General features: G+C 40.1%; 1 protein-coding gene across 1 annotated transcript in view; it reads right to left on the reverse strand.

Annotated features, from left to right (window-relative positions):
- Positions 1-2743: 2743 nt before the first annotated feature.
- Positions 2744-13687, reverse strand: part of lrch2 (leucine-rich repeats and calponin homology (CH) domain containing 2) — a 56498-nt gene continuing 45554 nt past the window's right edge. The window contains exons 19-21 of the mRNA XM_041801066.1: positions 6460-6597; positions 4664-4741; positions 2744-4522 (exon numbers count right to left, since the gene is read on the reverse strand). Of these exons, the coding sequence (XP_041657000.1) occupies positions 4403-4522; positions 4664-4741; positions 6460-6597 (336 nt within the window). The 3' untranslated portion in view covers positions 2744-4402. The remainder of the gene's footprint in view (positions 4523-4663; positions 4742-6459; positions 6598-13687) is intronic.

A 13687-nucleotide genomic window follows, 5' to 3' on the forward strand; every position in this document is an offset into this window, starting at 1 on the left:
TTCTGATGCTCACTTTAACGAGGGCACATCATCTTGACTTTGTCTACATGCCTAAATGCATCGATTACTTCCATGAGGTTGGCTGACAAGATATTTATATCACTGAGCAGCTGAATAGCTAAACCCTAATAATGTGGCTGTTGAGTATATATTGAAAATAAATTGAATTTCAGCCAGTAATCTCACATTGTAGTTTGTTTAAGCATTTATCATGGCAACATAACATGTTTGGCACAGATTTTAACATACAGAATTTGAGGAGTGATAAGATAACAGCTTAAACCCCCCAAAAGTTACAAATAGGGAGCCTAAAGCTAAGCTCTGAGTATATTATGTGATAAATTGTGGGGTTTTTTTTTCCATTATTTCCTTCTGTTTCAGTCTTGGAGTGCCACTTTTAAATGGTATTTCACTGCAGCTGCCTCATGGAGTTGTTTTCAAAGGGATTAAAAGTAAAATGAAACTCCTGTCAATAAGACAGACACTGCCCTTTGAATAATAACCTCTCAGTAAAGATCAGATTATAAATTACAACTGTAAAAGGGTGTAACTTAATGAGGAGATGACAAATCTGTTGTCCTGTCCTAGAACTTGAAGCTTTAATCTTAAAAAACTCTTAATCTTCCTTTAAGATTAAGATCACTTCTCGGATGTTTGCCACAGATTCAAGCCTCTATTATGCATGAACCTTTTATGCTGTCAACACTCTTTAACGCTGTGAACTCTATTTTCAGTTCTAGTGATAAATGAGGATACTTTCATCTCCGGCTTAGTGATAAATGCTACACGTGTGTCAACCAGTTTTAACCTAGCATCTTTCAATCAAAAGGATCCTTTCGCAGTCACGTAGTAGATCAGTAGCAACAACACATAAATAAAAAAACACATGAATAAATACATAAATAATTTCATTTCCCTGAAATGATCAAATGTTTCAGAAACAACATACAGCACAGTAGCCTGGCAGTAAGAGAAGCTCTTTCATGTGTTAAAGTTTTGCAGGAATGACGGTCTCTAAGCAGCTTTCTGAATCAGACACACCTCTGTTCACTACATAAGCAGTATTAAAGTGTTTCATTTAAGGTTATGCTTTAAAATCCAAACTGCATTGTGTTTTACATGGTAAATTGATGTTCTGAACTCTAAAAAAATGAAAAAGATGATTGGCAATGACAGGAGAAAGTATAAAAGTCTTAAAAAAGTTAGAAAACCCGAAACTTAAAAATGCTACACAGCAGGAGAGTGGGGCTTTCTGCCACAGCATGTTCTCACAGTGGTTGAATGATTTGTACCGTAGTTGGAAGAGGTTGAATATGTATCAGTCTAATAACTGGAAGATAGTTCATTGTAGCATGACATTAAAAAAAAAAATGTTTCAATGGAGGGGTTTGCATCCAAACTAAGAGGCTTAAAATGCAGCACTCTAGGTGACAATTTAGCAAAAACCAAATATATCCAATGTAAATAAACAGTGGAATAGATAGTTCCTGGAATGATGGTGAAGTTAAACTTCCTCTGGGTTTGTTGTTATCAGCTCTGTGTTCACACTAATGGGATGACACGTCTGCCCTGCCCTACTACCACGTATATGGAGAGGGGTTTTCAATCAATGCATTTTCAGGGAATAACAATCCAGTTTGGGTATTTGGATACCATGTGATTCCACTTTAGCACATAGGTCTAAGCTCCGTCTTAAGTGTATTCAGTGACAATGTTGATACCCGAACTCACTTCCCTGCCTGTTATACAGGCAACAGCCTAAACATCCTTTCTGTGGCTCGGTATCCCTACTCAACGTAGAGGCTAGAGGCCCCTCTTTAACAGCTTTTCTCCCTCATTTTGTCATACAGTTTGCTTTCAAATGCCATAGTAATATGCTATTTAGCAAATAAACCTTTTGGGTTACTGGTTGGATTGAGATGAGAACTCAATAAAAGATGGCACATATAAAGGAGCCGTGATGTGTCGTTATGGGGGCAAAATAACCAGTTGTTGAGATGGCTTCTTTTGTGGAAATCGGGTGCTGGCTCCTGTTTGAGAGGTGGTTTCCTTTGTTTCATTTTTTCTTTGTTTTAAGGATATAAAAAGGGACAACTGGGCTACATGGGGGCCAAATTGCCAGTTCTTATTATGTTTTGTGTCCTCCACGGACATGCTGGTCCTAAGAGCTTGCGCCGTTTATGAATGACAGGAACTGGTTCCTGGTTGAGAGGTGTTTTCTTTTTCTTTTTTGTTGTTTTAACAATATAAGAAAAAGGCAAAAAGATACCACACAAAGAGGCATACGTGGGCCAAATGAGCAGCTGTCATAACGTTTGCTGTCACTGAAAGACAGGCTGGTTCTTAGAGCTGGCTTTGTGAATGACAGGAGCTGGCTCCTGTTTGAGGAGTGATTCTTTTTTCATTCTTTGCTGTTTTAAGGATATTAAAAAAAATGTAAAAAGGTGCCACACAAAGAGCTATATGAAGTTCAAATTACAAGCTCTCATTAGGTTTTGTGTCATTCACAGACAAGCTGGTTCTCAGAGATAGCTTCTTTTGCAAATGACAGGAGCTGACTCCTGTTTGAGAGGTGGTTTCCTTATTTCCTTTGAATTGCAAGCTAATTCAATATGAATCAAATGTGTTGGCTTGAGAAGAAAACTTTAGTAATTTGTCTCTGAAAAAAATGTCATAAATCAAAGCCCTCACTGTTGACGATGCTATAGGATAAGGTGTTATGTTTTAACAAGTGGCCATGTTAACTGGTGACTTTTCACCTGAAAGTGTATATGGTTGTTGTAGTTACAGCAAGGGGCTCTTTAAGTTTTTGATATCTGTTATTACCCAGACACGACTGACAAATAGTCACCATTTAACATGGTCACTTGTTAACCCGTAACACCAGTCCTTGATGTGAACCAGACAATAAATCCTGTTATTTCTATTGCCTGTGCTGGCCAGCAGTTGTTGATGCTGATGTTCTACTTATTTTTACTCCTGCTGAATGTGTATGTAGCATCTGTGTGCTAGTGTAAGTAGAGATCATATACAGAGGAAAATACCAGTACTAGATCTGCTGTGTTCAACTGTCTGCTGTTGAAAATGCGCTCAGGATGCGATAAAATATGTTAAAAAATATCAATTTTTGGAGATTTTAAATCAATTCGAATCACAGCAACTACATTTTTTACATTGATTGCTTTTTTCAGCACCTCTACATGCTAGAATGCATTAGGTCTTCACAGCCAATCCAATCCATATGAAGGCATCCCAGACTACCTGTATAAGAAGACTGAGATTTCAGATATCCAAGTGTCTTCGGTACGCATCATGATGCATCGACACAGCATGAAGGATTATCACTTGGTATGTGAATACCCAGAATAGATCTAAATCCCTGTTAATGCACTGTTGATATGGGGTGAAAGACAATCCTGCAGACTCAGCGATGCCATTTATACGGGCATATTAGCGTTGTGTCATCCCCATGGTTCAACTGAAGGATTTGTACAAAAAACTTTCTATGGTATAAAAAAGATAATCAGGTGTGACCTGACCAGGTTGTCACCTGAAATGAATTGTATCAGTATCTTGTTTTTAGATGTTTATCAGCTCTATCTGCTGCTTTGTCTCAGAAACATGCTGGTGACACGGAAAATGACTTGTGAGGTGAGTGTGGAGGCATAGGGGGAAAGGGAGATGAGAGATGATGTGGGTGTAGCCAAAGAGAGAATTTGTTTTGGTCTGAAAAAGTCGCATAGTCGTACTTTAAAAATGATAGCTCAGATGAAGTAAGTTGCAAATACGATGGCAAAAAAGAAAACTGAACAGCAAGTATTGAAATGTTATGTTTTCCTGGGGAAAAATAACGAAGATTGAGTCGAGGATTGCAGGAACCCCCCGAGATCACAGGTGTTTGCGTCTTTACAATGAAAACTGAGTTACATGTCTTGTCATCTCCTCACTGCCAATGTCTCCAACACCAGCATGGAAATACTGTCAGTACTGGCACTTGAAGGCTCAATAATCACTGAGCATGTAAAGAGAGAGGTGAGGGTCTTTTTATAGACCCTTTGTTTTGTCTGTCTCTCCAAACTGTGCAGCAAAACACAGTCAGGATGCACGCACTCACATATACGGAAGAGTCCAACAACGAGGAACAGGACACAAGTACAAATGTGATGGAGTGGAGGCAGGCGCCGGCTGACATCATCTAAAGAGACAGAGATTTTCTCCTTAACGTCTCCTGTTTCAGTCAGGCAGAAGAAGACACCCAAAGACCCTCCTCTGTCCACCAGTTCTTCACCCAGAGGGGGCTCTCTGGTCTCTGGTGACTGTGGAGGGCTGTAGGGATTTTGTTTCCGGGGAGAAGATGAGTTGGTTTGATGACAATAGGTCGGGCGTGACATTCGGGCTTTCGTCAAACAGCTGAGAGTTGTGAGGGCTTCGGTGAGGGCAGATCGAGCAGAGCCTGGACAGTTACACCCACCTTCACCAGACCACGCTCCTCCAGGATGTGATGGGGCAGACACAGCTTGTCCTGAGAGTAGAGGGACGTTTTAATAGCTACAGTCACAGCACTCGTACTGTGAGACAGGGTTGTGCTAAGTGCACATGCTCTGATCTGTCAAACAGTCAAATAATCAAGGGTGTGGGTGGACAATAAGTGAGTCATTCTTACCTGTGGGACACCCAGCTTCTTGCATGCATCCAAGAAGTTCTCTACATTCCTGCGACATTTAGCCATGCTGAGCTTTGGCTGCAGGTCAGAAAATCAATCACGTTAGCAGTGAAAAGCAGAACAAATGGAGCATTTCAAAAAGATTTAGGCACATGCAAGTTTGGAGACAACAGAAATACTTAACCTTTGTAAATACAGTCACCATATGATAGTTGCTTTTATTGTTACAAGGTTGTATTTATCTTTATGGCTACAGCATTCGTGATTTTTAGAAATGTATGACTCTTGTTGAGGTTTTTTTTTTTTTTTTCAATTTTATGGTGGAAATGCTTACGTATTTGTAAAAGAAACCCCTCCCTCCAGCCAGAGCACAACTTTTTCCTGGTTTAGCATGAGTAACAAGAGTGTAATGTGCCATTGTTTTTTTTATTCCATAAATGACCTTCAACTGGACACTTTTGGGAATCCAGGCTTGAACAACAAAAGAAATCAGAGCTGCCTTCAACTTTAACCATTACAACAGACAGACTGGTCTATTCTAAAGGTGCACCTTTGCAGCCATAACAGCCTCTACTCCTCTTGGATGGCTTCCCACAAGATTATGGAGTGTTTCTGTGGCAATTTGTGTCAATACATTATGTAGGGCATTTATAAGGTCAGGCACTGATGTTGCATGAGAAGGCCTGGTTCACAATCTACATTCCAGTTCATTCCAAAGGTCAAGTTCCTCCACACCAAACTCATCAAGCCATGTCTTTATAGTCCTTCTTTGTGCTCTGGGGTACAGTAATGTTGATATAGAAAAGGGCCTTCCCCAAACTGTTGCCACAAAGTTGGAAGCATAGCATTGTCCAAAATGTCTTGGTACACTGAAGCATTAAGATTGACCTTCACTAGAGATAAAGGGTCTAGCCCAAACCCTGAAAAACAGCCTCATATCATTATCTCTCCTCCACGAATCTTCATAGTTGGCACTATGAAGGTGGCAGGTAACATTCTCCCAGCATCCGCCAAACCCAGACCTGCCCATATGACTGCCAAACACAAATATGTGTCACTCAGCAGAACCCGCTTCCACTGCTCCTCAGTCCAGTGTCGCTGTGCTTTACATCACTTCATCTGATGCTTTGCATTGGATTTGGTGATGTGAGGTTAACATGCAGCTGCTCAGCCATTGGAACCTATTCCTTGAAGCTTCCATATTTTTTGTGCTTACATTGATGCCAGCAGAAGTTCAGAACTCTTCATTTATGGAATCAGCAGAGTGATTTTACATTGTCTTCCACTTCAGGGCTGAGTTGCTGTTTCCTAAATGCTTCCACTTTCAAGTAATATCACCTACAGTTTATGCTGGCCATACACAGGACTATACTAAAACTTTTAAAAGACTCTAAAAAGACTGACATCTGAGACCCTCTCACATCTAAAGACAATTTGTTGCCAGCCATTGAGTTTTTAGTCTCAGACTGAGATTTGCAAAGACTGTAGGTCACTAACTACTAGACTAGAATACGATTTCTTTTAAGATTATTTCCAATCATGCCTCTAGACTCAAAATCCTAAATTTGAGAGCACAATCAAGTGCATGCAAATAAAGCTTTCTGGCACTGCCATTGTCCTTATCCCTTGTTTAATGCAAATCTGCAACACTAATTAATGGTCAGCAAGTCATTATGATCATTATGCTCAGGTTAAAAACTAGTGCATCCGGGTCTCTCACTGCTCCGATGGTGCATCTAGGGATTTTAAATTTAGAAAAAGAAAACTTAACATTTCTCTGGTTTCAGTTTACTTACCACTGCAGGAGACGGGACATGGATGCTGGAGACAGACCGGGGACAGATGTGATTGGCTAAATGACAAAGCACAACCCCATCCATCAGAGCAGCTCCAACATCGTCTGGGAGCAACACCTTCAGTCGGGACTCAATATTCTGTGGACAGAAAAACAAAGGACTCATGACATCATTATTTTCTAAACAAAACAAATAGTGAAAAGGAGGTTTATTGATTTATTTGTGTTAATTTTTAAAGTTCATTCAGTTGTCCGCATCAGAAATAACTACTGAATGACTGTGCTGCCAAATGCATGCTGCTCTTTTATAACTTGTGAACCTATGCTGTTTTTATCAGTTGTTATGAGTATTTCAAGTAGTGATTTTGGTTTGTTTTTAAGGAAGGATGCTTCAGCTTGGAAGTTTTACCCTTATATTGATTATATAAAACAGTCTTGACACTGCAATTTTACTCCATTCTTCTTTGCAAAACTGCTAAAGCTCTGTCTGGTTACTCTGGCATTGGGTGTAAACAGCCCCTCAAGTCCAGCCACAAATTCTGTATTGGATTGAGGTTTGACTTGGCCACTCCAGAACATTCACCTCGTTGTCTTTGAACAATTTCATGTGCAGCTTTCGTTGAACACTTCAGGTCATTGTCTGGCAGGAAAATAAATCTTCTCCCAAGCCGCAGTTCTCTTGCAGACTGAAAAGACTGTCCTCCATGATTTTCCTCTATTTTGCTGCATTCATTTTACCCTCACCTTCACAAGCCTTCCAGAGCTGCTGAGAAGCATCCCCACAGCACAATGCTGCCACTACTGTGCTTCACAGTGGGGATGGTGTGCTTGTGGTGCTGTCACTTGAGACACATTCACTGCACACGGATTCAGTGCTGTTAATGTGCAAGAAAAGCTGTGTATGTAATCACAATCTGCTCCTGATGCCTGTCTTGTTTTCATTATGGGATGGAAAGTAGCAAGCAGTGACTTGATCTTCCAAGTAAAGGAGTGCATACTGTTTTTATTTTGTATGGAGTTGAAGTTGTTCCAAAACACATGAAGATATGTTTGGCCTGCAGCTATGAGTTTTACTGGCTCGGTGTAGGGCTTTATTAAATAATAATAATAATTTAAAAAACAGATCTGAATTTATGAATGCTTTTAAATATTTTTGAGCTGTCTTTGCAGAGGAGGACAGTTTTACTCTGTGTTGAGAAGATATGCGCTATACACAGTAAGATACCTCAGTAGAGGCCTCTTATGCCATTTTAGCTGTGGCCGTTTTCTATGCTATGGTCAGCATTTTCAGCACTCAGCGCCCTAAGAACGAAAACGCTCTCACTCTGCAGCGTCACATGTATTTTATTGCTGCACTAAGCTCCCAGATGAAAATAGCTCTCTCCCTCATCAACCCATCAAATAAGAGGGGGTAGGACAACAATGTTGGAGGAGAAACTTATCAGACTCTTCTTTTGTAAATCTGGACAAAATAAGAATTTAGCTGGAATTTTTTTAACAGCTGTACCCCATTTCAGTGGAAGAGCCCAGCTTTCTAAGCCTGTCAGGACAATTTAGACTGATCTGTGGAGAGACGCTCTGTTCTGTGGAGGATTCCAGGTTTGCCTCAGCAGCTATTCCCTCCTCTACTTTTTCATTCCTTTTTTCTTTTATACTTTTCAGTGAGGAATAGCATGCATCAAGACCAGTAGAGACCAGCACTAGTCTGCTGGTCTTCGACTTCATTAATGGGATAATAAGAAGGAGCACTTGCTTAAACAACAAATATCTACACCTGCTAAAATTCTGACATCTGTCCATCTTATTTCTAGTTAGAAATACCTCCGAACACTTACTTTAGGCCTCATTCCCCTGACAAATTTAGATGAACATCCAATTTTCAGATATTTAAAATAATTCTGGACATGTCAGTAGCTATTAAATCCGTATAAGGATTGATTTTTTACATGAAGTTAGTTGTTAGAAGTTTTGACATTTTTGCATGTTGTGCTTTGAAAGAGTTGCAGACACCTTTGTTTTTATCTGTCAAATTTATTAAAAAAACTAAAATTAAAGAGAGAATGCTCTTTAACTGTTCAACCTTGTTGTGTTTTTTAAAATTGATTTTTATGATCTTGGCCTTGGCTTGTCTCGGCCCCGACACCCAGAATTCTTGGTCTTGTCTTGGTCTCGGTGTACTCTGGTCTCAGGCAAGTCTTGGTCTGGGATAGTGTGATCTTCAGTACAACTAGAAAAGCACTAGGAGAGCGCAGACCTTTGCCAGTAGCCCTATCTCCCAATAGTAAAGAATCCTTTAAAAAACTCCTGGATCCAGATGGTGATGCAGATCACTCCCAAAATCGAATCAGTTCTTCCTTATGCCATTTCTGACATTTCCTGAAAATTTCATCAGAATCCGTCCATAAGTTTTTGCGTTATGTTACTAACAAACTAGAAAACAAACTAACAAACAAACCCTGCCGATCACACAACCTCCTTAGCGGAAGTAACAATACATGGCCAAAAGAGGGAGAATATATGGTAAAAAGTGCCACATGCAGCAAAAGTGGTGCATGCTCCTGTCTGAACAGTCTGGGCCCGGTCAAAAAGTGACAGGACCAATCAGTGACGAGGGGCAGTACTTTCGGGCATGGTGGAGCCATGATGTAAGCAAGCAGCAACAAGAGGCTGATTATGGCAGAAAGAATTAGCGTGGATGCTGCTAAAGTGCCAGTTTTATCAGAACTTGAAGAAATTTCTTCATTAAAAGAAGAAAAAAGAACAGCTTTGAGTTGTGTTCTTTTCAAAAACAACAAAAGTCGTGTACTGACATGTCTACAGTCCCCATGGTTCGCAGTTCTCTATGGAGTTTACTACTCATTAGGGGCGCACCTTCTGTAGTGGCTGATTTATCCAATCACCCTCCGAGTTTTTTTTTTTCAAAGGCTCTGCCCTTTCCCAAACGCTGTCTATGAGAGGTTATCCAGATGGATATGTGAAACAAATCCATCTGGCGTGTCAGGCTACCGCTCGACACAGTGTCCTCTTCTTCTTCCACATTAAATGGATGTCTCATTACTGCTCTGTTCATTATAAATACAGGTCCTGTCTGAGTAAACATGTGGTGTTAAGTCTGTAGTCTGTTGCAGTCTGAGCAGCTGTTAATTCTGATGGTAAATAAAATCCTGAATGCTCAAATTAATTGAATAATAAAATATTGATTTACAAAGAATAACAGCATACAGAATAACTACTCTCAGCTCTGACCAAACCAACTAGTTTTTCTGATAATGTGTTTCATGTGATTTAGTTACAACAGAAGAAGAAAAGCTGTGTGTGAAATTTATGGTGTTAATAATGAGTTAACTTAAATTAATTTTACGCCACTATTTTTTTGTTGCGTGATCAACGCACGTTCTGTATGTCCTTTGACCCCATTTGCGAGAAGCGGTGCAGTAGTGATGTTGGTCACAAGCAAGCAGAAATGGATGAAGGAAGGGACTTGAGTTCAGCTTTAAAGGTCACATATTTTACCCCTTTAAGACAAGTTTATATTGGTCTCTGAGGTCCCCAAAAGATGCCCGTGAAGTTTGCTGCTGAAAAAAAACCTTCCAGTATTGTATTTTTGAATGTCTAAAAACTCCTCTGGTTCAGACCTGCTCAGAACAAGCTGTTTCTGTGTCTGTGACTTTAAATGTTACTGAGCTGTCTGACACCGCCCCTTACTCGGCTCCTCTCAGAGAATGGATGTGGCTTAATTAATTTGGCTCTCCCGATCCTTCTCTCAGTTGCCATCAGGAGAGGAGGGTGGGATTTTCTTCCAAGCAGGGAGGGCCGACTGAACCTGGGGGCGGTGCTCCCACATGACATCATGAGAGGAACATCTGAGAATGGCTTGTTTCAGCACACATTTTCTGAAAAGTGAAGAAAGTAATGGGGGGGGGGGGTGTTTCTTGGGGGGGATTGTGGAGAGTTGTGGAGGGGCACATACTTTTGCTAGAAAAGCCTGAAACAGTGCATTGTGCATATGTGACCTTTAAGATGATGCCAGATAAGACTTTAGTTATGTGTGCTTACTGTCGACGTGAACCGAGTTACCCAAAGCCCACAGAGTCCTAAACACCCTGTACGACTTGCAGGCCAAGCACACACCACTGCAGAGAGCTGCCCTCCTAGCCAAAGACAAGCCATGCTGGATTGTTTACAATGGAGACACTCAGACAACTCTGCAAGCAACAAATGTTCAACAGTGGTTGCTAAATGGATGGCTACAGATTGCAGCACAATTAATATTGTGGAGGATGAGGGTCTGCTAGAAATAATTTGCAAGCATGTATTACAGCTACATTTTCAAGTAGTAGAAGTCATATTCCAAATGGTTTAATTTTAAAGGCAGATGTAAAAAAATTTCAACACAGAACTACAGGTAGATATGTGAAGTTGCATTTTCTTCCTCATGGTCCTGTTGTATCTTCGTTAGTTTTAACCAAAGCTTCATCTAGGATTTTCAGGGAGTACTGCAGTGCAAGCAAGTTGAATTTTATCTTGTCTATTTTTACAATTTGGTTAGCTAACTATTTGGTTGTTTCACTTTTTTTTTGCTTTCTTTATGTTTATGAGTTTTCATCTTGATGATTTCCTGAGAAAATAAAATAGTGTGATAACTCAACAGGCATACAAATGACTTCAGTAGTTCAGTCTTGTTGGTGCCTAAAATTACAGTGTGAAAGAGGTCTGTGACATTTTGCCAGTTCAGGGAGGATCAGTGTTATTCTTCAGTACGGTAAACGTTGTCTGTGCTTGCCTTGTCTTCCTTTGGCAGCTGTTGAAGCTTCTTGACTTTAAAACAGAATCCCTCTTTGTGTCCTTTCTCACAGACTAATCTGTTTGACTGTTTTCAAGTTTTGATTTTTGTAATCACCGTTTTGAAATGTCCGTCGGACTCGTCTACAGTGTTTTCATTCATCATTGACAGCAGGCATTCAGGTAGGAAAACAACATCTGGACATATGACAGGAATGATGGGGCACACGCCATCAATAATAATGTAGACAGTCTTTTCATTGGGTTTCATCCCTCCTTTACATTCAATGATTTTTTCCCCTTTTAATTTGGTTGAAAAAAGTCATGGTTTTTATTATCATAACAAAAACAGCGGTGAAGTTTTTCCTTCACTCTGTAGGTGGAAAATAATAGGAAATATGACATTTTCCTGGAAACAAGATGTGGGGTGTGGTTGGAATTGATATAAAAATAATATCCAGTGGTGCCCACTGAAATCAGCTGCAATACAATATGTAGAGAGGACAAGCAGCGTTTTACAGTTTTAAGGATTACTATTAGAAATGTATGTGCATGTTTGTTTAGTTGTATATAAAAAGTAATGCTGTCAATTAAATTGCTTTTACTGTTTGTTCTTGTGTAAAGCACATTGAGTTTACATTTGTATGAAATGTGCTATACAAATAAGGTTGAATTGAATTGAATTGGATTGAACTGAATTTCTGGGACGGCATCAGCATGAGTTTTATCCACCAAATAGGTCCACTACGACAAGCTCCTGGCTTTAACAGTGAATACACATGCCTACTACCTCATTTTGTCTTTCCCCTCTGGACCAATCAGCAACGAGGGGCAGTACTTTCAGGCGCAGCGGAGTCATGACGTAAACAGGCAGCAGCAAGAGGCCGGTGAGATTGGAGGAAGAGCTTAGCATGGATGCTGCTAAAGCGCCAGTTTTATCAGAACTTGACATTTCTTCATTAAAAGAAGAACAAAGAACAGCAGTGGGTTGTTTTCTTTTCAAAAATGACAAAAGTCGAGTATTACATGTCTATAGTCACTATGGTTTCGCGTTATTCCTCTGTAGCTCCGCAAGCGCAGCTCGATAGCAGCTACGTCACGTTTTTTATTGCTCTGATTGGCCCATAGAGATGTGACAGACAGAACGTTCATCCAATCACACTCCGAGTTTTCTTTCAAAGCCTCTGCCTTTTCTCAAACGTTTCTTATTGAAGCTTTCCCAGATGGATGTGTGAAACATCCATCTGGCGTGTCAGGTTAGACAAGAACAGTATCCTGGTGAAATGTAAGTTTAAAAGCTGTTTGCTTTCATTGAATCAGCTGTTCCAATTACACACTGTTATTAAGCACAGCATTTGAGTGATTCTGTCTGCCTCTGCTCAGCTTGTTGTCTGACTGTGAGCATGTTGGAGAGATGTAAAGGTTTTCCTGTCTGTTAGCGGTGTTCTCAGGCTGCAGAGATACACTTGTGGGCTGTAAATTACACTGTACATTGGCATTACAGTCTGCACATTTAAATGCAGACGTCTGCCGTTTTTACAGCCGCTGAGTGGAACGAGTGGGTGAAGGGTTTTAATATTTAGTAACGCAAAAGTACTCTAACGCATTACTTTTAGAAGTAGGTAATGCAGTAACGTAACAAATTACTTTTCTCAGTATGTAACGCAGTAATCTAACAAGTTACTTTCAAAAGTAACTCTACCCAACACTGAATGTGACAGAAAGAACATTCGTCCAGCCACCTTCAGGGAATTTTTTGAAAAATCCTGCCCTTTCCAAAATGCTTTAAATGGGACGTTTCCCAGATGAATGCGAAACGTGTCCATGCATGGTTTGGGGTGACTGTATCTCAATAGGTAGAGCTTGTCCTCCCTCAACTGGGAAGTTGAGGGTTTGATCCCCATCTCCTGCAGTTACATGTCCACATGTCACTTGACAAGGCACTTTAACCCAAATTGCTTTCTCTGCTGTGTCAGTGTCATGTGAATGTGTTTAGATATGTATGAATATGGTTAGTTCACACAGTACCTATAAAAAGCATCCAGATGAGAGTATGCTTCAGCTTGAATATTTTACCCTTTAATTATTCTTATAAATCAGTCATGGTCAATATAAATTGGCTCTTTGACCAAAAAATTACAAAAAAACCCCTCTTTGATGTCAAAGTGAAAACAGATTTCTGCATAGTAAAGTCAATTAGATAAAAATATGTTAGGTCAAATAAGTGACTGTATTCAGCCCTCAAGTCAGTATTTAACAGATGCACCTTGGCAGCAACCACAGCAGTGACTCTGTGTCTCAATCAGGCTTTTACATCTGGACACTAAATTTTTACTTCATTCTTCTTTGCAAAACTGCTCAATCTCTCTCAGGCTGCATGAGAATTGGATGTGAACAGCCCTTTCAAGTCAAGCCACAAATTCTCTATCAGATTTGAAGTCTGGGCT

Source organism: Cheilinus undulatus, linkage group 12 (genome assembly GCF_018320785.1).
Source record: "Cheilinus undulatus linkage group 12, ASM1832078v1, whole genome shotgun sequence".
NCBI lineage: Eukaryota > Metazoa > Chordata > Actinopteri > Labriformes > Labridae > Cheilinus > Cheilinus undulatus.